Source organism: Tachysurus vachellii, chromosome 13, assembly GCF_030014155.1.
Source record: "Tachysurus vachellii isolate PV-2020 chromosome 13, HZAU_Pvac_v1, whole genome shotgun sequence".
Classification (NCBI taxonomy): Eukaryota; Metazoa; Chordata; class Actinopteri; order Siluriformes; family Bagridae; genus Tachysurus; species Tachysurus vachellii.
The window spans coordinates 16,212,407-16,239,949 of NC_083472.1; the positions used below are offsets into that span (position 1 = coordinate 16,212,407).

Consider the following 27,543-nt stretch of genomic DNA (forward strand, 5'->3'; position numbering starts at 1 on the left):
ATCTTTTTCACTGAACCTTTCACATTCACATTCTCTCATGCATCCCCTAAATAAACATCTAATGTGCTCCTAGAAGTCTGAGAATAAATATCAAAAAACCTTTTAATTAAGTTAAAAATATACAGTAAGTAAGGATATGAATGCCATTTATGTGGGAGATAGCCAACCTGCACCTCCCAGAGTACTTTTATGAGGTCTCAATACCCTGTCTGCAGAGTTATTCATTTACATATTTACTATTTACATCAAACCTACTTTTGAATTTTCATATTTGTTAATGTAGCATGAACTATGACTGCAACAAATAGCTGAGAATAAGAACATTTTCTACCAATGAAAAATATTACTTTAGAAAATGTGTGAAATTCTGACAAAATCAGCATTAAAACCAGCCTGTATGGTACCAATATCCATGCTATGATCAGACTCAAAGAGATCACACTTCAACATCACACAGTGTGTTAAAGAGGGTTCAACATTAGGATCACTGATTTGTACCTGCAGTATTTTATGCATTGTATTGCTGCCACATAAAATAATGATGCCAAAATCATGTCAAAAATATATTTATTTTCCTCTTTTCCACTTTCTTTCATTCGCACAAATAAGAACTTTTTCCACCCTCAATGTGAAATTACAATTATAAACATTTTAGGGAAAAATCTAAAGTAATTATCATATAGTTATAAATGAAATTATTCTGATGAGCCACAAATAAAATAAACTGTGTGTATGATTTTCTTCACATCATGTTGGTTGTATTCTGACCTTAAAATCTTACAAAGCATGTATCTCATTTGTTAGATGGCACTGGGATTTGGAACAAATCAGGAGAGTAGTATTAAAAAAAAAATTACAAAACATAAGGTGTACACTGGAACCCTGTAAAGGCCATCATCAAAAAAAGTCAAAATTGGGCACTGCAGTGACACCACTGACAAAACCTCCCTCCCAAATGTACAGGATCAATATAAAACCTATCAGAGAGGCTGCCAAGATACTCCAAACTTAAATTGTAGGTTTAGTTTAAAGTTTAGGGGAACATGTATACAACTAGATGAATGTAATTTGTATATTTTTAACATTTTTCATGAAAATGTTTACTATTTTTTAATATTTTATAGCCCTGAGGGTAGAAAGAATTGTTATATGCAATACATATAATTGCTTTAAGATGGGTTGCCACAGATGGGTCGCGGTCCTAAAATGGGCGTATGAGCATTAGGGTTGGACCAGAGAGCAATAAAACAAGGTGGCCTGGATAAATCATGTTTTGTTTTACTTCAGGTGAACAGCTGAGTGCATTTGTATTATTATCTGGGGAAGAGATGGCACTAGAATACACCATGGGAACATTGGATAGCTGGTGTGATGTTCCAGGCAATGTTCAGCTGGGAAACCTTGGGTCTTTGCATTCATGTGGATGTTACTTTGACATGTACCACCCACCTAAACATTGTTGCAGACCAAGCACACCCCTTTGTTGCAATAGTTTTCTCTTAAAGCAGTGGCCAAGTTCATACTCTGTGAATTGTGCTGGACTTTATAGTAGAGCACGCATTCTTTGGTCTTGTGGAATTTATGCTTAGAAGGTTCATAGTTGTTTTAACAGCATACAGGGTATACACACAGTAGTCAAATGGGTTGCAAAATTCAGTAATAATTATGAATTGGCTTATTCCTGGCTTGCCATGAAATTAGAGAACAATAAAATATCTTACATGTTCTCTGATAACAAAGCTAAACACAATTAGCCCTGAATCCGTTTTCTTCTAGTATAATATTAAACTATTTCAATCTTCATTGACTGTGGCTTCTGCTGGTCTCATGTAGTCAGACTTCCTTCGTGTTTGAAGACGCTGATGTATGGAAGGATTTTTTTCAAACTTCAGATTCAAATTCAGCAAGACTTCCAATATCTGCTTTTCTGTGTCTCATCTCAAAAATCATTGGTGGCTAGATGTAAATGCCAGAAGCTATGAATATCCATAAGCATGAGAAATAATTAAAAAAGGGAGGTTTGGATTTCATGCAATATAAGGCCGATTTCACCCATGAGCACTGATACCTTCAGAGAATTGAGAGTGCCGTTGCTAGGAGATGAGGTTCTCTTCCTGTGGGGCTTGTCTGGTTTGTGCAGATTGATGCAGAGCCATGTGTCTTAAAATCATATGTATGTATTTTATTTATATTGAATTTTTAGTCATTATAACACCTTCTAATAAGATGCATTTTAAGACTTCGTCAGAACATAATAGATGACAAAACATAGATGCACAGACAATTTCATATCAGCTAGAATTTAGTATTTATTTTGCTGTTTTTTATTGTTTTTATTGCATTTATAGGGTTTCAAATAAAATGAATATCATTACCACTTACTGTCTTACTGTACAATCACCAATACTAAATTATCTACCTTTTTTTTTACAATGTGAAACATAAAATATATACATGTCTTGTGGGTATGAATTTTAAAGTTGTTTGACTCAACATTATAAAAAATATCTGAATCAAAATAATAAACCAATATAATACTACTACTACTACTACTACTACTACTACTACTAATAATAATAATAATAATAATAATAATAATAATAATAATAAAGAAAGAAAAATTATAATAGGTGTGAATAGGTTTTAGTTTCTTCCTCCATGCTCCTTATGCTGAGATATTGGATCTATCCGGGCTGTAATGATTCTGAACAGTCACAGGGTAGAGAAGGGGAATGGCAATGCCTTGGTCTGGTTTCTCAAAAGCACTTATCAAATTCTTCACTTTACGAAACAAGCGTTTCTGTTGACCAGGTGCTGTCTGCAAAAATACAAGTAGATTTATAACTCGTGGCTATTTTTCAATTATTTTGTTACTAGTAAAAAGTTGTAAAAAGTTTCTCTTTATCATATTTTCTAGAAGTTACAATGACATCTAAACAGTAAAAAATAATTTATTTCATGAAAAGAATGCCTGCTCTTCTTTTTGTTGGCATCCCAAATTTTGAAAAACACATCATACTTTTATGCCCTCCAAGTAACCTCCATGTTGCTCCTTTTTTATTTGTTAATTTCAAGGTTATTCTAAGCTGTACTCATGTGACAAGTGATAATTATTTACCAAACTTTACATTTGTACAGCTCACCCAATGTACAAAATGACTGGTCACCCTGGTTCACATGATACATGAGATGTTTATTTTAACAGCTTTAAGTGTAAACTTTTGTAATGTAATGCTAATATATTCTTCCAGTATTTATTAGGAATCCAAAAAATGCAAACCAGTAGCAATGATTCCAAAATAAAAGCCTCCTTTCTGAGTGGCGTCCTAGAACAATGTAAAATGAATTAAGCCTGGAATTCCCACCCTCATTTTAATAAATATTTAATACATTTCCTGGACTGTTTCTAAAGGAAGCAAGATTTTTTCTTTTCTTATACACACTACTTTCCAAAACTGTGGATCACTTGGAAATTTCGTTGTTTCCAGTTCACCACTCCTTTTTCTGTTCTGATTTGAACCAGTTTGGCTCTATGCTTTTATCTTCTATGAAGAGAGTAGTTCACAGCATTTTGAGATAAATTCTTACCACAAAAAGAAAGATAAGAGACTGTTTGAGATTGCTAACTAACCCACAACTCCTGATGCTCCAGGTACTAAACTAACCTAAACTTTTATTGCCCTTTTAATGTTTTCAGCTGTGCTAACACAATTGCAAAATGGTTTTATAATAATCAGAGTCAGCCTTATAAAATAAACTAGGATTAGCAAACATAACATGAGACTGAAACAGAGGACTGTGCAACAATGGTTCTTTAAAAATCATCTGATTAATTTTATGTATTTTAAATGGATAAAAATGGGTTTTTCTTTGGAAAACAAGCAATATTTCCAAGTGATATATGAGATTATGTATGTATGTATGTATGTATGTTTGTATGTATGTATGTATTTATTTATTTATTATTATTGTTTTTTATTTATTATTTTTGCTCAACAAACATCTGAAATTACACTGAGGTGCTTTAATTTACACTTTTATAACTATTACAGAAACATTATGATAACAACAAACTTATGCCATATATTGAGCCACAATGAGTATTGAGTTGAAACATAAAAACAAGTCATCATATACATAAGAAATTTCTTTCTCTCTCTCTCTCTTTATATATTTAAACATGGCTCACCTCTGCTGCCCAGGAGCCTGCATTGTTTTGCTGTAAGCGGTAAGTGTAGACATAGCCATTGCACCTGTGAATGTATTGTCATATCAATTTCAAATCAGCATACTTAAGCATAATTTGAAATGTTATTTAAAATGATAATATATTGGGGCATACATAGAAACTCTGAAATTGGTTACTTGTATGCAGATATCTGGCAAAAATATCAAATTTTAAAAACTTGAGTGTCATCTTGAGTGCCCCAATATATTGCCATTAAAGAAACTGGAGGAAAAAAGACTCATGTTTATGATGAACTTACAGCACACAGAGGCAGAAAACACCAGGGATGCTTTCACTGTCTCTGATTAAGTAGCTGCCATCCTTGCCAACCTCAGCCAGGCGCCTCTCACACATCTCACGGCTGATGGCCCCATGATAAAAAGACAGCGATTCCATTGTGCCACTTGGTGCGGTTCTCTGCATTATCTCAGTAGTACCAACAGGTAGTGGTTCTTTCTACGGGAAATTACGTGAAAGGCAGGAAATCACATCAAAGGCGTTTCACACAAGAAATGTTTGTGCAAGTGAGAAAAATGTCAGTTAAACAGTTGTGTGTATGGACTTGAGGTGAGGTAAAGCACACTTAGTTTCAGGAAAGGTGACATTTGTGCAAAATGTTTTCAGTATTTACTACAAGCGATCTTTTTTAGTCAGTAACAGGTTGTTCATATTCTATCTTAAATATATTATGATTTTGAACATGTTGATAGTTGGAAAGCCTTTCCATAATGTACTTCAATATTATGGTGCATTTCTTAATTTACAATTTGTACTTCAGTCTGCGGTTGGATATAAATTTTGTAGAATGTAGAACAAGATAGGAACTTAAGGGGTTAGTTTGCTTTCATACTAAAAAGAAAACTATTATGGAATGTCGTTTTTTTAATGGTATTGAGTAATAGAATTAAGTATTGTTAAGATGCTCGTGTTTATAAAATAAATTTAACAAGATGTTTCAAATGTTTTGAGGTTTAAATTTGGAGAAAACACTATTAGCAAGGATTACTATTGACCATATCCATAGGTAAAAAAAAACCTATGCAAATGGCTGTCGTGTTATACTTTGTTTTACTTTGTTCATGAATGCAATCCCATGGTTTTCTAGCAGTAATGCTGCTATTCTAAATAATTCATAGTCCATTAAAGTAAAGACAACCCTAAAAATAAAGTTCTCTGTACTTAATGCCTCCTGACACTAAAATCTGTTGTTTTTTGTTTAGCCAGATCTTATTATGAATTTGCAAGTAAATACAAAGTTTGTGTACTTAACAGAATTTATCTATTTGTTTGTTTATCTATTTATTTATAGAGATTTGCTTATAGTAAAAGAAAGATAAGTACTTCAGAATTGCTATACTGGCAGTAACTTGTCAGACTAGCGCTTAGAATGCATCTGTTTCTCCTATGTAATGCATGTGCAAATGGAGGACAAAATAATATTTTTCTTAATAAAATTACTCCCTCTGCAGGTTGTATAGTATGGCGGGTCATATATCTCACTATAGTGAAATATACTTGCGTGTAGGTAGACTCACTGTTAGTATTTAATCAGTGTGAACCTCAGTTGCTTCTATGTTTTGAGTTAGAATCTAATAATTGGCATTGGTGAGTTGTAACCAAAACAGAAAAAATCACTGGTAGCAGCGTCCAATGCTCACATATGATTTCTGTCTATTTGTGTTGGTGTATTAGAAACTACCATACTGGCTGTATTTCCACATAATGACTAGTGCTCTGAATATAGGTTACAGATTAGGCCCAGACTAGATTAAAGTGGAAAAAAATAATGCTTAAATAAATTGCTTATTTATTTAAATTACAAACAGATATAAAATGGAAATCTTGTGAAACACAGTTATAGTGAAACATTTAAAATGTATGTTATATCTTAAATTTATTTATTGCATTCATGACCTCCAGACTAGACTACTGGACTACTGGACATTACTAGGTGGTTGTCCTGCACCTTCAATAAATAGGCTACAGTTATTCCAAAATGGAGCTGCCAGATTTCTTACCAGGACAAGAAAATATAATCATACAACACCAATTTTATAATCTTTACACTGGGTAGGTGTTAAGTTTAGAATTTATTTCAAACTGATGCTACTAACATACAAGGCTCAAAATGGTTTAGCTCTCATGTAACTAACCAGTCTTCTAACATGTTACAATCCTTAATGCTCTCTGAGATCGCAAAACTAAGGATTGCTGGTATTTCAAAATCTACTAAAGGCGGTAGAGGGTTTTCGTATTTAGCTCCCAAACTTTTGAATAGCCTTCCTGATAGTGTCTGGGGCTCAGACACACTTTCCCAATTTAAATGTAGATTAAAAACGTATCTCTTTAGTCAGGCGTACACACAATACTTCCCATAATCCTGTGCTCTAATACATCTGACCAAGTGTGCATATCATCTAATGCTTGCTAATATTATGATGAGCAGCTACGTTAATTCCTCTACACCACTTCTCTCTTTTAACCTAACCCGAGGCAGCCAGAAATTGTACCAGCTCAGATTGTCTTCCATGCCATGAAGATTTTGGAGCTCAACTGAGATGAGGCTGACTCTGTGAGGATCCTGAGGCATCTAGAGATTTACCAGCTCCAGTTGGACTCTGCTATACTAAAGAGGAGATGCCAACTCCATGTGGTCTTTGAGGACAACAATCTTCTCATCAATACTACATTTATCAGACTGTATATTTATAATCACACCCTCCATTGTCACCCATATGAGTCTGGTTCCTCTCAAGGTTTCTTCTTTTAATATTCAAGGACGTTTTTCCTTGCCACTGCCACCTGAGTCACCTCAGACCTGCTCATTGGGGATAAATACAAATACATTTAAACATATTTTAATATTAATCTTGAAGTTTGTATTATATTAATCTTTATATTATTCTTTATATTAACCTTTTGTTCTTTGTTTACTGTATGTCCTCTAAAGTTGCTTTGAGACAATGTCAATAAATTTTAATTGAACTGAATAAAGAAATAATTTTATTTTGCTGCAGCAAAAGGCGTCTTCCCTATACAGTGCAAAGTCTACACAGTGAAGAGGCAAAATCTAGCGTTTCAGCTCTCTTTTTTGTACCCCAGCTATGTGTGTGTGCGTGTGTGTGTGTGTGTTAATGCACCCACCCTGGTTACTGAAGATGTATCACCTCAGTATGGCCACATTCCATTTTCAGTTCTTATCGAACACATGCACACATACTCCCCTAAAGTTCCCATAACGGTTGGAATAAGGGCCATAATAAGGGCTGGAATAAGTCTGACACACAAAATACTGTAAAAGCACATAACATTATATATATAGACACTCATGATATTTAACATTTCCAAAAGATTTCCCTCCTTTTTGTACTTTAGGACAAACTATATAAAAATTTTAACATAATCATAAATTAAGGCATTCAAAAGACAGATTTAGAAGGAACATCAGACACCATCCTTTTGCTTGGGCTTTTCAATGTCATCTTTATTAACTAAAACTTAGACATTGAATATACTGCTTTTTTCTTTGAGAAATAGGCCCCTCAGTTTGAGCATAGGAAAGGATAGGAAGAGAAGAAGGACAACTCCAATAAGTAACAAAACATTAATCATCAAAGCCATACAGTCGTATGCAAACGTTTAGGAACCCCTGACAATTTCCATGATTTTCATTTATAAATATTTGGGTGTTTGGATCAGCAATTTCATTTTGATCTATCAAATAACTGAAGGACACAGTAATATTTCAGTAGTGAAATGAGGTTTATTGGATTAACAGAAAATGTGCAAAATGCATCAAAACGAAATTAGACAGGTGCATAAATTTGGGCACCCTTGCCATTTTATTGATTTGAATACCTGTAACTACTTAGCACTAATTAATTGGAACACACAATTGGTTTGGTGAGCTCATTAAGCCTTGAACTTCATAGACCGGTGCAGCCAATCATGAGAAAAGGTATTTAAGGTGGCAAATTACAAGTTGTTGTTCTCTTTGACTCTCCTCTGAAGAGTGGCAACATGGAGGCCTCAAAACAACTCTTAAATGACCTGAAACAAAGATTGTTCAACATTATGGTTTAAGGAAAGGCTACAAAAAGTTATCGCAGAGATATAAGCTGTCAGTTTCCACTGTGAGGAACATAGTGAGGAAATGGAAGACCACATGCACAGTTCTTATTAAGGCCAGAAGTGGCAGGCCACGTAAAATATTGGAGAGGCAAAGGCGGATGGTGAGAATGGTCAAAAACAGCCCAGACCAGACCACCTCCAAAGAACTACAACATCAACTTACTGCAGATGGTGTCACTGTGCATCGTTTAACAATTCAGCGCACTTTGCACAAGGTGAAGCTGTATGGGAGAGTGATGCGAAAGAAGCCTTTTCTGCACACACGCCACAAACGGAGTCGCTTGAGGTATGCAAACACACATTTGGACAAGCCAGCTTCATTTTTGAATAAGGTGCTGTGGAGTGATGAAACAAAGATTAAGAAGCTTCAGAAGAAGTTTAGTTTAAGAAGAAGTTTAAAGAGTTTAAACCAGGAAACACCCAGGATCTAGTTCAGGACAACCTTCTTTTTGCACTATGACACTTCAACTCTGGACTGTCACTTTTACTCTGGACTTGCACAGCACAGTGCCATTTTATACATACCATACTGCACATGGACACTTTAAGGACAATTACAAAATCACTTTTTAATTTTGTACTGCCAATATCCCATCCTTATATAAGTATGTTATGTTATCCATATATGTTAGGGTCATAACAAGGGGCGTTATGCATGGCGGCAAAAGAACACAGCATTCCAAGAAAAACACTTGCTACCCACAGTAAAATTTGGTGGAGGTTCCATTATGCTGTGGGACTGTGTGGCCAGTGCTGGTACTGGGAATCAAGTTAAAGTTGAGGGTCGCTGGTTATCCCGGGGCTGGATATTTCAACAAGTCAACGACCCAAAACACTGCTCAAAATCTACTCGAGCATTTATGCAGAGGAACAAGTACAATGTTCTGGAATGGCCATCCCAGTCCCCAGACCTGAATATCATTGAATATCTGTGGGGTGATTTGAAGCGGGCTGTCCATGCTCGGCAACATCAAACCTTACTGAACTGGAGATGTTTTGTAAGGAGGAATGGTCCAAAATACATTCATTCAGAATCCAGACACTCATTACAGGCTATAGGAAGTGTCTAGAGGCTGTTATTTCTGCTAAAGGAGGCTCTACTAAATATTGATGTGATTTTTCTGTTGGGGTGCCCAAATTTATGCACGTTCTAATTTCGTTTTGATTTGCACATTTTCTGTTAATCCAATAAACCTTATTTCATTACTGAAATATTACTGTTTCCTTCAGTTATCTGATAGATAAAAATGAAATTTTTTATCCAAACAACCAAATATTAATAAATGAAAATCATGGAAATTGTCAGGGTTTACTAAACTTTTGCAAACGAATGTACCTATAAGGTAAAGCTATAAAACTAAACTTAATGTGTAAAAATGGTGCTATTTTTGTGAGGGAAAGACCTCAATGTAAAATAAATCTCAAATATTATAAAATTTTAACATTTTAACAAATTTCCAACATATAAGGCCTTTTCTTACTGTTGAGTCAGCAAAGGCTTATATGCATGCAATGATATTTACTCACATTACTTACTGTTATACAACTTGGTCTCTTATACAACCGAGAGCATCTTAAAACCCCTCAAGTCTCTCTTCAAGAAAACATTTAAAATTCTAGACAGGAAACCTATACATTTTCATCACTGTAATATTCTAAGTAAATACATACTTACATACATATAGATGTTGACAGTTATCAGACGTTTTTGGATGTCTGTCTCATTTTTAAAGTTTTGAATGGGCTTGCCCCGTCACCATTAAGAGACTTTATACAAAAAAACTAACATTAAAGTAAACATTAGAGCATTAACCAGAGGAGACTGTAATGTACAATGGCGCAGAACTAAATTTATCCAAATGGTGGTGTCTATCAGAGGCACACAGTCATGGAATACATTACCAACTCAAGTTAGGAATTGTGACAATTACTTAAACTTTAAAAAAAAACTTAAACAATGGCTGAAATCAAACCAGCGATGTACCCATATGTAAATCATTTTCTTATTGGATGTCTGTTCATGCCCTGCGATGGGTTGGCACTCCGTCCAGGGTGTATCCTGCCTTGATGCCCAATGACGCCTGTGATAGGCACAGGCTCCCCGTGACCCGAGGTAGTTCGGATAAGCGGTAGAAGATGAATGAATGAATGAATGAATGAATGTCTGTTCATAGTGGCCTATTAACTTCTGTGTGACTGCTGTTTACTGTACTTAGTCTCTGTTGTTCTGTGTAATATGTCTACATGCATGTTACTGTATGTTTGTAAGTAATTTGTATTTTGTGTTTTATGATACCTGCCTTAGGACAACAGATGAAATTTAGCTATTGAGCTAATTCTGGCATATTTACACTGATGCTCATTGCTGATTTGTTAATTAATGTGCACTGTCCTAATTCAAATAAATAAAATAAATAGAATAAATAAATGCCGGAGGCAGTATGTCCATGTCTCAAAATTGTTCTTCCCACTCATCAAATTTGTCCTCTGTTCTCTCTCCAGCAGAGGTGTGCTCTCATCAAATTTCAACTCTCTGTGTCTCGGTAATAGAATATTTTGTAGGTCTGTCGGGTGATTCATGTGGACAGCACTAAACTTTAAGTGAACCTTCACCCTTCTTGACGTATATTGGTGCTCAGAGTGCAGGCACTGCACTTTCGCACTTGTCCCACCTCACCGGGGCTTCGGAACACTATCAGTTAGACTGTTTTGTGAGTGTGGGTAACCCAGCCACTCACTTAACTGGACACGAATGCAGATAGTCTCAGGAGTTAAATTTTTGTTGTTAACTGTGAGTCAACTGTTAGGGCACCTGGAATATAACTTCTTTTAAGCCTGTCTTGCCATAACTGCCAAAAGCTGATCCAGACTTCAGTATATTGAGGATCTCTTCGAGCTGTAGGCTACAATAAGTTAACCCTAATCAGGACTTTTTCCCAACTCCTCCTCAATAATTCTAGGGCTGCTCCTGCGAACTCTCTCTCTAACCTATTTGGGAATCTGTATCTGAGTGGCTGGAAGGGCTGCGGGCCATAAAGATGTAGTTTCAAACCACGTTTTTCTGCCTCCGCGATGATGTTAGAAATCTCTCCACTTAGTTCTTTGGGAATGGCAAAGTAGATGTGACAAGGTTTCTTCTTGTACATGAAGAGATAAACAGCTCCAACAATTAGAGACGGTGACAAATGGACTCAGATTCTTATTTGTAGGTGCTTAGTTTCACCTCAGGTTGAAAGAGCGGACCTACCCAACTGGTTCTGCACTTACTGTAGTGACAATTATATCTGTGATATCAGTGTAATGGTGTGTGAATTCAGTAACTACACACGTGGACAAAATTGTTGGTACCCTTCGGTCAATGAAAAACTCACAATGGTCACAGAAAAAACTTTAATCTGACAAAAGTAATAATAAATAAACATTCTATGAATGTTAACCAATGAAAGTCAGACATTGCTTTTCAACCATGCTTCAACGGAATTATTTAAAAAAATAAACTCATGGAACAGGCCTAGACAAAAATGATGGTACCCCTAACTTAATATTTTGTTGCACAACCTTTTGAGGCAATCACTGCAATCAGATTCCTGTAACTGTCAATGAGACTTCTGCAGCTCTCAGCAGGTATTTTGGCCCACTCTTCATGGGCAAACTCCTCCAGTTGTTTCTGGTTTGAAGGGTGTCTTTTCCAGACGGCATGTTTCAGCTCCTTCAGATGCTCAATAGGATTGAGGTCATGGCTCAGAACGCCACTTTAGAATAGTCCAATGTTTTCCTCTTAGCCATTCTTGGGTGTTTTTAACTGTGTGTTTTGGGTCATTGTCCTGTTGCAAGACCCATGACCTGCAACTGAGACCAAGCTTTCTGACACTGGCCAGCACATTTCTCTCTAGAACCCCTTGATAGTCTTCAGATTTCATTGTACCCTGCACAGATTCAAGACAGCCTGTGCCAGATGCAGCAAAGCAGCCCCAGAACATAACAGAGCCTCCTCCATGTTTCACAATAGGGACATTTTTCCGTCTGTGAACATAGAGCTGATGTGCTTTGGCAAAAAGTTCCATTTTTGTATCATCTGTCCATAGGACATTCTCCCAGAAGCTTTGTTGCTTGTCACCATGTAGTTTGGCATATTCCAGTCTAGGTTTTTTATGATTTGTTTTCAACAATGGTGTCCTCCTTGGTTGTCTCCCATGTAGTCCACTTTGGCTCAAACAATGACGGATGGTGTTATCTGACACTGATGTTCACCTTGGATCTCTTTAGAAGTCTTTCTGGGCTCTTTTGTTACCATTCGGATTAGCCTTCTCTTTGATTTGTCATCAATTTTCCTCCTGCGGACACGTCCAGGGAGGTTGGCTACAGTCCCATGGATCTTAAATTTTTGAATAATATGTGCAACTGTAGTCACAGGAACATCTAGCTGCTTGGAGATGGTCTTATAGCCTTTACCTTTATCATGCTTGTCTATAATTTTCTTTCTAATCTCCTGAGACAACCATATGGTACACACCATATGGTACACACCATATTACCAGACAACACAGTGACTACCTGCCTGGAACCCTAGATATAAGCCCACTGACTGATTACAAGATTGTAGACACCTGTGATGCTAATGAGTGGACACACCTTGAATTAACATGTCCCTTTGGTCACATTATTTTCAGTCTTTTATAGAAGTACCATCATTTTTGTCTAGGCCTGTTCCATGAGTTTATTTTTTTAAATAATTCCGTTGAAGCAGGGTTGAAAAGCAATGTCTGACTTTCATTGGTTAACATTCATAGAATTTTTATTTATTATTACTTTTGTCAGATTAAAGTTTGTGACCAATGTGAGTTTTTCTTTCATTGACCGAAGGGTACCAATAATTTTGTCCATGTGTGTATTTTTCCAAATTCCTCTCAGGTGAACTTACATTTTACATTTTACATTTACAGCATTTTACATTTACAGCATTTGGCAGACGCCCTTATCCAGAGCGACGTACATAAGTGCTTAAATCTCTAACATTGAATACATTAATGCTGGATCACTAAGTTACATACTTAAGATACCATGAGTTTAAAACATTTGTTCAAAGTTACAATGAAAGTGTCAAAGGTGTGTTTTTTTTTTTTTTTTTTTTTTTTTTTTTTTTTTTTTTAAATGCAAAAGATAATGAAAGAAGTGCTAGTTGAAGTGTTTCCTGAATAAGTAGGTCTTCAACCGCCGCTTGAAAATAGCCAGTGACTCAGCTGTCCGGACCTCTAGGGGAAGTTCGTTCCACCACCTTGGTGCCAGTACAGAGAAGAGTCTTGTAGTATACTTGCCTCTTACCCTGAGAGATGGTGGAACCAGTCGAGCAGTGCTGGTAGATCGGAGGGTGCGGGGTGCAGTGCGAGGAGTGATGAGGGCTTTGAGGTAAGAGGGAGCTGGTCCATTTTTGGCTTTGTAGGCCAGCATCAGTGTTTTGAATCTGATGCGTGCAGCTACCGGAAGCCAGTGGAGGGATCGCAGCAGCGGGGTGGTATGAGAGAACTTTGGCAGGTTGAAAACAAGCCGGGCAGCTGCATTTTGGATCATTTGCAGAGGACGGATTGCGTTCATAGGTAGACCTGCCAGCAGTGCATTGCAGTAATCCAGTCTAGAAATGACAAGAGACTGAACAAGTACCTGAGCAGCCTGTGTGGACAGAAATGGTCGAATCCTTCTAATGTTGTAGAGAAGAAACCGACATGAGCGAGTCACATTAGCAACATGAGAGGAAAAGGACAGTTGATTGTCCATGGTTACCCCAAGGTTGCGAGCTGTGGCTGAAGGGGAGATCAGATCGTTGTGCAAGGATATAGCAAGATCATGACCTGGGGATGAATCACCTGGGATGAAGAGCAGCTCAGTTTTGCTAGGATTAAGCTTTAACTGATGAGCAGTCATCCATGATGAAATTTCTGCCAGACATGCAGAGATCCGGTCAGAAGCTGTGGCATCTGCGGGTGGGAAAGAGAAGATAAGTTGTGTATCATCAGCATAGCAGTGGTAAGAGAACCCATGTGAGGAAATAACTTCACCAAGAGAGTGAGTATACAGGGAGAAAAGAAGAGGACCAAGTACTGAGCCTTGTGGGACGCCAGTGGAGAGTCTGCGTGGAGCAGATGTCACTCCCCTCCATGTTACCTGATATGAGCGTCCTTCCAGGTAGGAAGCGAACCATTCCCAAGCTGATCCGCATATCCCAAGACTCCTGAGGGTGGCTAAGAGAGTCTTATGGTTGACCGTATCAAACGCTGCTGAAAGGTCAAGGAGGATAAGGACAGATGAGAGATTGGCTGATCTAGCAGCATGTAGTTTCTCAGAGACATCTAAAAGGGCTGTCTCTGTGGAATGAGCTGCTTTAAAGCCAGACTGGTTGGGGTCTTGGAGGTTGTTCTGTGAGAGATAGACAGACAGTTGATTAAAGACAATGCGTTCAAGAATTTTTGAAAGAAACGAGAGAAGTGATACCGGTCTGTAGTTACTGTCTCGCCAGGCTTCAGGTTATGCAGCGCATCTGCATTTGGTTTAGGAAGGGTGTCCTTCACCTGTCTGTGAATATCAGATAACACAGTGGACTGTCGAGCTATATTTATGCACTCCAGAGCTCCCAGTGTTCGGAGTTCCTAGCCCTAGTCTCTACTTACGGACCTACTTTGTCACCCCTGATGTTCTACCACTGGCTAGAGTCTCGTCACCCGGTGGTCACCTTACCAGGGATTGATCTGCATGGTCAGCCAGTGTCTCATGTAGAGACCCATTTAGAGACCATATCTACAATGACCAGATAGTACTTCTTACCTTCAATAGGTGCTAGCTCAATAACATCCATCTGAAAGTGTTTAAATGGCCTTTGAGGTGGCGAATGTGCGCTCCGAATAACCGGAATAGCTCTCCCAGCATTGTTTGCTGCACATTTGACACAGCGTTCACAAAATATTTGGGAGCAATTAGTAAAGCCTATGATATGCCAATATTTCCTTATTTCTGTTGCCATCCCTCCTTTTGACACATTGTCTTTACCATGTGTCAATTTAGCATAAAAAGGATAAAAACTTTCTTTTTTTTCGGTAAATACGGTTTTCCAGTGGGACCATACCAAACTTCCTGTTTTTGGACACATCCCAGCATTCTCCAGAGTTGTTTCTACAAATGAGCACTCATACTCTATAATTCAGTGAGATCTACGATAGAAGACAGTTTAGTTATTATGTTTGTTTTTTGTTTGTGCTCAGGTTTTGCTGTTGCATCAGCTTTGGCATTACCTATGGAAATAGGATCGTTATTATGCATATGCACTTCACATTTACAGACTGCAATAGCTTTTGGAAGTAGGATTGCAATCAGGAGGTCAGCTATCAGGCCATGGTTCGTGATGTGTTTGTCTGAGGAGGTCAAAAACCCGCAGCGTTTCCACAATGTCCCAAAGTCATATGTGACATCAAAGGCGTAACTGCTATCAGTATATACAGTACAGTCAGAGTCTTACCCTCTGCCAATTTGCAGGATTCTATAAAGGGCAGTAAGTTCTGCTGCATGTGCTGAGTAATGAGATGGGAACTTACCTGAAAGAAAAATTTAGTAAAATAAATTTACTAAAGCGTGAACTGAGAATAGTTCGGATAAGCGGTAGAAAATGAATGAATGAAATTTACTAAAGTAATGTGCTGTTCTCTATGAACATTTTTGCGTTGTTTATTGAAATGTTGTGGTAGAGTGACCCCTTCTGTGCAAATTGGGGTATTGCATATTATTGTTTAAGTTCTTATATAAAGACATCACAAATGTGAGTCTAGTTTTCAGCAGCAGAAGGGAAGAGCATGCGGTCATGGCTACTGCTCCTTGATTTAAGTTGGTTTGAAGGCACTTTCATTATGTAGAAATTGCTACATTATAGTTCCTATGCACATTTACTGTAAATTGCTATATTTTATATGCCAGACGTTAATTTATTTTTCTTTGTTTTCGTGAATGGCACAATCTATTTCTGAAATAGTTGATGCTAACTACAAGGAATGTGAAGAGCCTTTGTTGTGTTTATGTGAGCATATTATTGATTCTGTATACTTAGAGTTCTTTATTTCGTACTTTTTCAATTTTACGTTACTCCATGGACAGCAGTAAATCTTGAAAACCATTACTGTTTGTTGTCTTTGGGGGGCATTATCTGACTGCATACTTAAGCAAAGCGTTTGAGATAAAGGGCAGAACAAGTAAAATAAATTAAAACTGCAAATCCCACACAGTTTCAACCTGTTTCTGAGTGCCTGGATGCTGATGCTGAAATAGTTCTAGATCAGGGTTGCTCAGCGATTGCAAATCAGGTCTTGGGCTACAAACTTCATTAACCACAGTTACACAGTCATGAGCCTCTCCATCCTGCTCTGTGGAAAGAAGAATGGCAGGGTTAAGAGTTGTACATCATTTAACTGTGACATTTGGCATTTCTAAAAGCACAGTGTTATATCTCATCCATTGTGCAGCCATCATATGTGCTGTTTTTTGTTCTAAAAGCAGTTGCAACACAGACACATGGGCAGGCCTGCTGGCACTGGATCTAATTTAGATGAAAAATATGCTATTGGTCTGTGTTTGCCTTGGAGCAAAACTGATGTCATGCACCCCCTTTTTCGTCCACAATTTGTGTAAATGGTCTCATTGGGTCATGGATGCCTAATGTGGTGTCGTCTGTAATGTCTGTTTCAGTCGTTCATACACAGCATTTGCAGTCTCAGTCCATGTCACTTTGCTGTGTGCTTGCAGGCCTTGTCCGTGAGCAATAGCATTCAGCAGTGCCTCTAAAACAGCATTATCGGGTATGAACAACTCCAATTTTTTGCTTTTCCATGGCCACGGCCCATCCCTCTGGTGGAATCTCCTCAGGCTTCAGACAACTGAACCATGGTGAGACGGTGTTTGCTCGACTTTTCTTGCAATGTCCTCTATTAATCCATTTATGAAACTGTTTCTCAGATGTGCCTCGTACGGTGTGAGGTCAGCCGCTGCTGCCATATTATCATAGCGTTCGATGCAGCTGTGATCGTCATGTAATTCTATCAATCGTGCAAGACAGGTTTCTTCGACCTCTGGTCTACATAAGGAGATTTGTCCACTTTTACTGGAGAAGCCTGGTCAAGAGCTTCAGCCAGGCATGCTACTAAGTATCTGTATTTAGCATTCTTGACCTTTATTCTAGCTAATGTGACTTGACTGGCCAGAAGGAAATACTCAGGTTTGTCACATTAGCACATTAGCCACAAAATCGGATCAGTTCATCGGCGAGCTTTCGACCTCTCGCCTTCCTTGGGTCTGGGAGTTGTTTTTCAGCATCTTCAATGTCATTTGAACCCCATAGATGGTACACGAGAAATGGGTCTCCTGTTGGACCTGCTACCTCGAGCATTGGCATTTGCATGATGGAGGGTAAACGTTCTTTACCGTCTGAGTGAAGTAGTGAGCCTTGCGCTCCATGTAGATCTGTTCATCATTGTGTTCCCCAAGTGTGCTGGAAAAAGTATCATTTGGTCTCGCCACTTTGAAAGCTGCATTCTTTTGTGTGTATAATATCCCTCTATAGAGTAAACTGTCCATTGGGTGGGTGTATAAGCCACAGCAGTGTAACAGGCTGGTGGTTGGTTATTGTTCAGCGGTGGGGATGCCTGAGGTGGCGGTCTGGGCATGTAGCTGTCCAGGTCTACAAGAGATTTAAAACACTAAAGAGAAGATTTGTTAGTTTGTGTGTTTGTTTTGAGTGCTCTGGTTTGGGCCTTAGTTGCCCACATATTATATGTAACACAATCTACTTCTCGTCTCTTTCCATTTTTTCTTTGAAGCCTCATACGCTTTCAACTTTTCTAACTACCTTTCACAGAAACTTTTTCTGGAAATCCACAGTCCATCACCCACATACGATATTGTGATACAGAACTAGGTCCATAATTAGTTATCATAAATGAAACATTAGGATGTTTACATGCCCTTAAAAAAATCATCACTCTCATCTTTGCTTCCTCCACCACCCATGTCTGTAACCTTCTTTTCTTTTCTGTAACCTTTTTTTTTCCCTCAACAATCACAATCAACAGACAACCCCCTTTATTACCTATTTTATTTTGATTTTACCTGCGCAGGTACCCTTTGCTGTGCTCGTCAGCATGCAGTGGCAACCTTCCTCAAAGCATACGTGTTGCAGTACACAGTCAGTTAACAGAAATTTCATGTAACTTTACTGGTTCCTGGAACTGTTGTCCAGAATCCAAACTTAAATTATGCCTATCCCTGAGGCAGATCGTCTGAAGATGGAAAGATCGAGAATACTGTATAAATAAAATCTAAATCTTACTACTTAGCTCAGAATTCCATCGCTGGGTCAGTCTCGTGATTGTCCAGATCTCTCCCCATGAGTAGTCTTATCGAACACCTGCACACATACTCCCCTAAAGTTACCATAACAGTTGGAATAACTCTTGTTCTTTCTCCCTAGACTGACACACAGAATACTTCAGTCCTTTCTTCGTCCCACTTCTTTATAGCTGGCTTCATCCTCTGAATGCAGTCCTGTACTTCCTCATTCCACCACTATGTTTACTTTTTTCATTTCTATTTGCAGATGACACATTTAGCACCCTCCTACCTGTTTCCCTGATCATTTCTGCTGTAGTTTCCCAGTCATCTGGAAGCTCTTCCTGACCATCCAAAGCCTGTCTCATCTTCTGTCAGAATTCCTCACAACATTCTTCCGTTTTCAACTTCCACCACTTAGTCTTCTTTTCTATCTTTCTCTCCCCTTCTTCCTGACCACCAGAGACATCCTACACATCACCATCTGATGCTGTCTGGCTGCATTCTCTTATATTACCACTTTGCGTCTCTAATCTCTCTCAGATTGCCTCATTTACATAGAATGTAGTCTATCTGTGTACTCCTACCTCTACTCTTATATTAAACTCAATTCAATTAAAATTTAATTGTATAGTACTTTTAACAATTGGCATTGTCTCAAAGCAGCTTTACAGAACATAAACCTAAAACAAAAGGTTAATATAAATATTAATATAATAAAAAAATTCAAGATTAATATTAGATATAATTAAATGTGTATGTAATTTAATAGTTTGCATTTTTTTGCCTGATATTTAAAAAAATCCTATATTTTCAGTCAAAAAAATGTAAACTATTACATATACATGTATGGAGAAGCCATACATACAATTTGATAGATAGCTTTATACTGTAGATAACAATGTTACAATATCAGTTATAGAATGCTCCATTACAGAGGGATTCTGTGGTCAGGATTTTGTTTTAAGTCAGAACTGTTTGACACCTTATTTTTTGTTTGTATATAAGAGTAGTTTTGTTAGTTATTTAGAATATGCTAAAATTCCTAAGCCGTATTTTATTATGAGAGTTGCTGGTACAGATTTCAATATTTTTGGATGAAACCTGTTTGTGATTCTGGTACAGCATATTTTTTTTTGTCTGCAGGGTTATATTGCTCATTGCACATAAGAGGAGGATGTTGATGAGAAGTAAATTTTTATCTTAGTGATTCAGAATATGCTGAAGTCTGCAAGTATGCTGCTAGTAGCAGCCTGCTATAAGCACACTTTTCTTTAATTTTGATTCAATGCTGGCAAATATAACCCAGATTGGCTACCTCTCTTCCATTTGTTTTATTAATCAATAATTAGAAGGAATTATAAATTATTGACCATTACAGATACTTTGTACTGTGAGAAAAAATCCTGTATAGAGAAAAGGATTTATCATTGTATGATATAGATATCATACCTAAAAGTGATGACAGACCATTACCTCATAATGTACACACTACCTGTAGAACAGACTAACTGTGTCTCACCATGTTATCAACTTGGTAGAACTATTATTCCGACCACTAAAGACATTCACAAGTAACCTGTCTGATCTGTCTCAAGTTCTTATGATACCCTTAAACGCAAATGATTTATATGTAATGACTAACAACATAGGCACCATCTTCACTAGCACATTATACACTGTTGCCCCCATCTGGCTAAAGAGGATTAGAGACAAAACACCTGCACCATGGTATAATAGTCATATTCACACCCACAAGAGGACAACCCGTAACCTTGAGCAAAAGTGAAGAAAAACAAAATTAGAGGTTTTTCAAATTTCACACAAGGAAAAGATGTCCAGCTATAGATAGCTGCTAGGGTTGAGCACCTGAACAAACTCATAGAAAATAACTAAAACAAATCCAGGGTTATATTTAGCACAGTGGCTAGATTAACATGAATTCTAATATCTGAAAACACTATTCTATCATAGTTCAGTAGTGAGGACTATATGAAATTCTTCAGTGATAAAATTGAAAGTACTAGGAACAAAACAGTTGATGTTCAACCCCTGATAATATCTTGTGTCCCAGTCTCACCTAAAGCTCTACATTCACAACTACAGATAAATCAATAACATGTTTGTTAGATCCCATTCTAAATAAATTACTTATTTATTAAGTGTTACATACAGCTGGTGAGCCTCTTATTAATATTATTTACTCCTCATTGTCTTTAGGTCATGTCCCTAAATCCTTCAAGTTGTCAGTTTTTAAGCCCCTCATTAAGAAACCTAATTTAGATACAGTACTAGTGGACTATCAAATTACAGACCCATTTCAAACCTTCCGTTTATGTCTAAAACATTAGGAAAGGTTGCGTCTGTTCAACTGTGCTCCTTCTTACAGGAGAACAATACATTTGAAGAGTTTCAGTTAGGTTTCAGGCAACATCATAGCACAGAACTTGTTATACTTGTTAAAGTTACAAATGACTTGTTCTTAGGTTCAGACAAAGACTGCATCTCATTAGTTCTACTTAATGTTAGTGCTGCATTCGACACTACAGATATCAACATTCTCCTAGATCACTTACAAAATTACACAGGTATATTCAGGGACAGGCATTAAGTTGGTTTATCCTACCTGTCTGATCAATACAATTTTTTTTTTTTTTTTGCCAGTCAATCATGGGGTCAAGGATGAATTCTAATACCTCTGCTTTTCTCAATATACATGCTTCCCTTAGGAAACATCATTAGAAGGCTTTGGATTATTGTTATGCTAATGATACCCAGTTATTTATCTCATCAAAACCAGATGAAATATCTAAATTGTCTAAATTAACCAAGTGCTTAATGGCCTATAATTTTCTATAAGACAGAAATAATGCTTATCGGTCCAAAAACAGTACACAGAATTTCTCACAATTCAACTTCCATTTAGAGGGATGTAGCTTGACAGTGAAAGACCTTGTCTTTCGAAAATCATATCGTCCATATTGTGGATGAGTTCCCTTTTGAGTCTGGCTCCTCTCAAGGTTTCTTTCTTTACCACTCAAGGGAGTTTTTCCTTGCCACAGTCGCCTCAGTTACCTCTGGCTTGCTCATTGTGGATTAATCCAAACACATTTCAATTAAACTAAACTTTTTGTATCATGTTTATGTTCTGTAAATCTGCTTTGAGACAATGGCCACTGTTAAAAGCACTATACAAATAAATTTGAATTTAAAAATCTCCTGAAAATTAAGCAACAAATTTTCACATGTACTGTCATTTTCAGACATTCAAATTCAGGGGGATAAACTGAGATTTACAGTAAGTAGTGAGGAAAGCTTTCTTAAATATAGGAACAGCGTTGTTCAGTTTATGTGTAATATGAAGTATATCCTGAGGCCCCAAATTTGGGCCACAAGCAAGCCAAAGGTTGCCCGAATGTTAAAATTTCCACATGTAAGGTGCATGTAATACACCTGAATAAAAATGTTACTTTTAAATGTTATTTTTTTCCACAATGCTTGTTAAAGGAGTTCAAATGTATATAATATTGTTAACTATTACATCCGAATAAATTAAATTTGTGTTATATTTTTGTCCATTGTTTCCTGCCTTCTTATCCTCTAGTAGTTCTGTGTGATTTATACTTTACAACCATTTCAAGCCAGCAATATATAAAAACAATAAAAATAAATAAAAACCCAGCAATATTTTAAATATTTAAAATATTTAATAATCAGGAGCTTGTCAGGAGTATACATGTTAATGTTGTTGTTCTGATCGGTTTATGTTGTTGCCAAGTTATGTTTTGGTTTCATGTTAAGTTTTGTATGGTTTTGGGTTTTATATTCCAATACTTAAAAAGTACTTCTTTGTTCAGATATATCAATCTCATTTCTTAGGAAATCATAGATTATATTTAGAGAAACTAAAAAAATTCATAGATGTTAACATTAGATTTTTCCATATCATATAACATCTAAAATAACTTTTAGCCTTTTTTGCTTTTTTTTTGGATTGTCATCCTCATCATCTTCCTTTGCTGTTTGAAGGTCAGAGTGGGACAAGTTTTAGACAAGCATTTTTTTATAGATTGCTGTTAAAATCAGTGTGCTTTAACTCTCTTCATTTGAATATATTGTCTTCTGGTAAAGTAGGTTCCTGAATTTTGTGCTTAATCTGCTTCTGCTTTTGTGAAAATCTGCTTAACTCGCTTTGTTCTAGAGTAGTGTGATTTGAATTTTGTTATATTCTATACCATTGTTGATCTTATAGTGTTGGTCTTTGCTTAGTTGTTCTCTCAGATGATTAATCAGGAGTAGTTTCAGTCTACCTTAATGTGTGAATTGTGGGCAGGACTTACTCATTATGTTGGCTTTGTAGAAGCCAACATTCTGTTTTCCTATTTAAGCTTAGACAAGAATTTATCAAATTTAATGTGGCCTAGGGCTTTCGAGCCACATGCCCAAATTCGGATATGTTGTAGATCCTGGTCTGAAGTTTGTTGCTATTACTTTTCTAAGCGATCTGAGTACCGGTACTTCCGGTACTGGGTCTCAAAGTGGCCTTTTTTCCCATAGACTCCCATTATAAAATTTTGGAGGTTTATAACTCAGCAAGCTTTCAAACTATCTACACCAAACTCGGCCAGCATCTTTAGGGTGATACTCTGAACAAACTTTTAAATTGGTGTACTGACTGGCCTTTCAGTTGTGCCACAGCCCCACCCCAAAATATGGAAAATCAAAAAACTGTTTTACAACATGGACATGTGACATATCAAAACACTCAGAACAATGAGGGGAACTTCCTCAGGAGTATTCGGATGACGTCACATGCTCGTCTCCACTTGCCTCCAAATGTTTTGGCACCCTATCTTTCTGTCCACTTGCCTCCAAAAGTAACACTGACCCTAATGTCCACTCGCCTCCAAAAAGCACTGGCCTTTGCGAATACTTGCACCGTCAAAGCCAACATCAAAGTTTGTTGCGACGAACTTTACAAATCTAGTTTAAATTGAAGGTTCTCCGCTCTCTTAGCAGTTTGTAAGTATCTCTCTAACATATTGTAACATAAGTGTCTAGTACTGTTTGATATATTCTACCATACCTTAAATCTCACTCTTGGTTGACTGCAGATATTTGCCTCAAACCCATCTCTGTACTCAATTCCTATTGTCCTATTGTAAATTCAACTAGATTTGTAAAGTTCGTCGCGACAAACTTTGATGTTGGCTTTGACGGTGCAAGTATTCGCAAAGGCCGGTACTTTTTGGAGGCGAGTGGACATAAGGGTCAGTGTTACTTTTGGAGGCAAGTGGACAGAAATATTGTGAAAGCTACTGGACCGCTAGGCAAGCGGAGGCAAGCGGACATGAGCATGTGACGTGATCCGAATACCCGTGAGGCAGTTCCCCTCATTGTGCTGAGTGTTTTGATATGTCACATGTCCATGTTGTGCAAATTTTTTATTTCGCTTATTTTGGGGCGGGGCTACACGTGACGTGACCAAAATACACGTGAGGTAGCTCCCCTCATTGTGCTGAGTGTTTTGATATGTCACATGACCATGTTGTGCAAATTTTGGATTTTCACGTGACGTCACGTGACCATAACATTTCGCTTATTTTGGGGGCGGGGCTACACCAGAATATGTGATAAGTGATGTCATCAGAATACCCAGTGGGGTGCCAATACTTTTGGCAAAAAGTGGCTACTAAGGGTTTGGACATTTCATGTCAATACTGCAGTCATTATGGGATTCTACTTATTATTATACTGCATAGAACACAGGAGAGAAGCCGTGACCAAAACACGTGTGAGGCAGTACCCATCATTGTGCTGAGTGTTTTGATATATGACATGTCTATGTTGTGCTAACTTTTTGATTTCGCTTATTTTGGGGGCGGGGCTACACTTGACGTCACGTGCATACCCGGTGGGGTGCCAATACTTTTGGACAAAAGTGACTACTAAGTGTTTTAACATTTCATGTCAAAACTGCAGTCATTATGAAATTCTACTTATTATTATACTGCATAGAACAGTATTTTGGGGCGGGGCTACACGTGACGTCATGTGACGTGACCAAAACACGCGTGAGGCAGTTCCCCTCATCGGGCCGAGTGTTATGATATATGACATGTCCATGTTGTGCAAAATTTTTGATTTCGCTTATTTTGGGGGCGGGGCTACAAGTGACGTCACGTAAATACCCGGTGGGGTGCCAATACTTGTGGAAGCATTGGATTGATAGTGTGGAGTTGATAGTTACATGTATTGAGAGTGTGTTTTACATCTACAGAGAGAACAAAAGAATTTTAAGAATTCCCCATTCAAGTCTATGGGGAAAAAAAAACCCTTTGAGCTTCCGTACCGGGAATTCCGGAATTCCGATCGCTTATAAAAGTCATAGCACACCTCTCCTCAACGAGCCGGTCGATTTGACACCTCATTCATGGGTCTAGGACAAAAGCTGCGGGACAAGTTACGTGCCGAAAAAGTGTCCGGAAGAAGAATAGTAATAACTAGAATGTACATTTCCTGAAGAAAATGTGAATGGTGCTTGCATGTGGCAAGTACCCCTCATCGTGCTGAGTGTTTTGATATCTCACATGTCCATGTTGTGCTAAATTTTGATTTTCACGTGACATCACGTGACGTCACATGACGTCATCAGAATACACGTGAGGAAGTTCCCCTCATTGTTCTGTCACATGTTCATGTTGTAAAAAGTTTTTCGATTTTGCATATATTGGGGTCGGGGCTGCGGCACAACCGGAAGGCCAGTCGGTACACCAATTTAAAAGTTTGTTCAGAGTATCACCCTAAAGGAGCTGGCCTAGTTTGGTGTAGATAGTTCGAAAGCTTGCTGAGTTATAAACCTCCAAAGTTTATAATGGGAGTCTATGGGAAAAAAGGCCAATTTGAGACCCGGTACCGGAAGTACCGGTACTCGGATCGCTTAGAAAAGTCATAGCACACCTCTCTTCAATGAGCCGGTCAATTTGACACCTCATTCATGGGTCAAGGACAAAAGCTGCGGGACAAGTTACGCGCCGAAGTTTTGTCCGGAAGAGTATGTAGGATAGTAATAATGTTGCTTTGCAAGCACCATTAACTAGAATGTACATTTCCTGAAGAAAATGTGAATGGTGCTTGCACGTGTTGTGCTAACTTTTTGATTTTCCTTATTTTGGAGGCGGGGCTACACGTGACGTCACGTGACGTGACTAAAACACGCGTGAGGCAGTTCCCCTCATCGGGCTGAGTGTTTTGATATATTACATGTCCATGTTGTGCTAACTTTTTGATTTCGCTTATTTTGGGGGCGGGGCTACACGTGCCAATACTTTTGGACAAAAGTGACTACTAAGTGTTTTGACATTTCATGTAAAAACTGCAGTCATTATGGAATTCTACTTATTATTATACTGCATAAAACAGTATTTTGGGGGCGGGGCTACACGTGATGTCACGTGAATACCCGGTGGGGTGCCAATACTTTTGGACAAAAGTGGCTACTAAGTGTTTTGACATTTTAAAAGTGACTACTAAGTGTTTTGAAATTTCATGTCAAAACTGCAGTCATTATAGAATTCTACTTAATATTATACTGCATAGAACAGTTTGTTGGGGGCGGGGCTACACATGACGTCGCGTGAATACCCGGTGGGGTGCCAATACTTTTGGACAAAAGTGTATTGACTGGGGGCCAATACTTGTGGAAACATTGGATTGATAGTGTGGAGTTGATAGTTACATGTATTGAGAGTGTGCTTTACATCTACAGAGAGAACAAAAGAATTTTAAGAATTCCCCATTCAAGTCTATGGGGAAAAAAACCCTTTGAGCTTCCGTACCGGGAATTCCAGAATTCCGATCGCTTATAAAAGTCATAGCACACCTGTCCTAAACGAGCCGGTCGATTTGACACCTCATTCATGGGTCTAGGACAAAAGCTGCGGGACAAGTTACACGCCGAAAAAGTGTCCGGAAGAAGAATAATAATAACTAGAATGTACATTTCCTGAAGAAAATGTGAATGGTGTTTGCACGTGGCAAGTTCCCCTCATCGTGCTGAGTGTTTTGATATATGACATGTCCATGATGTGCTAACTTTTGGATTTCGCTTACTTTGGGGGCGGGGCTACACGTGACGTCACGTGACGTGACCAAAACACGCGTGAGGCAGTTCCCCTCATCGGGCTGAGTGTTTTGATATATGACATGTCCATGTTGTGCTAACTTTTTGATTTCGCTTATTTTGGGGGCGGGGCTACACGTGACGTCACGTGACGTGACTAAAACACGCGTGAGGCAGTTCCCCTCATCGGGCTGAGTGTTTTGATATATGACATGTCCATGTTGTGCAAAATATTTGATTTCGCTTATTTTGGGGGCGGGGCTACACGTGACGTCACGTGACGTGACCAAAACACGCGTGAGGCAGTTCCCCTCATTGGGCTGTGTTTTGATATATGATATGTCCATGTTGTGCTAACTTTCTGATTTCGCTTATAATGGGGGCGGGGCTACACGTGACGTCACGTGACGTGACCAAAACACGCGTGAGGCAGTTCCCCTCACCGGGCTGAGTGTTTTGATATATGACATGTCCATGTTGTGCTATCTTTTTGATTTCGCTTATTTTGGGGGCGGGGCTACACGTGACGTCACGTGACGTGACCAAAACACGCGTGAGGCAGTTCCCCTCATCGGGCTGAGTGTTTTGATATATGACACATCCATGTTGTGCTAACTTTTTGATTTCGCTTATTTTGGGGGCGGGGCTACACGTGACGTCACGTGAATACCCGGTGGGGTGCCAATACTTTTGGACAAAAGTGTAT

The 27,543-nt window shown here is 38.1% G+C and overlaps 1 protein-coding gene across 1 annotated transcript; it reads right to left on the bottom strand.

The window, feature by feature from the left end:
* Positions 1-2,161: 2,161 nt before the first annotated feature.
* On the bottom strand, positions 2,162-4,711 carry sh2d1ab (SH2 domain containing 1A duplicate b). Its single transcript, XM_060885903.1, has 3 exons — positions 4,488-4,711; positions 4,190-4,253; positions 2,162-2,818 (listed from the first exon to the last, which is right to left on the bottom strand). Exons 1-3 carry the CDS (start codon positions 4,649-4,651, stop codon positions 2,666-2,668), a joined length of 381 nt encoding a protein of 126 aa, XP_060741886.1. The 5' UTR covers positions 4,652-4,711; the 3' UTR covers positions 2,162-2,665.
* Positions 4,712-27,543: the final 22,832 nt, after the last annotated feature.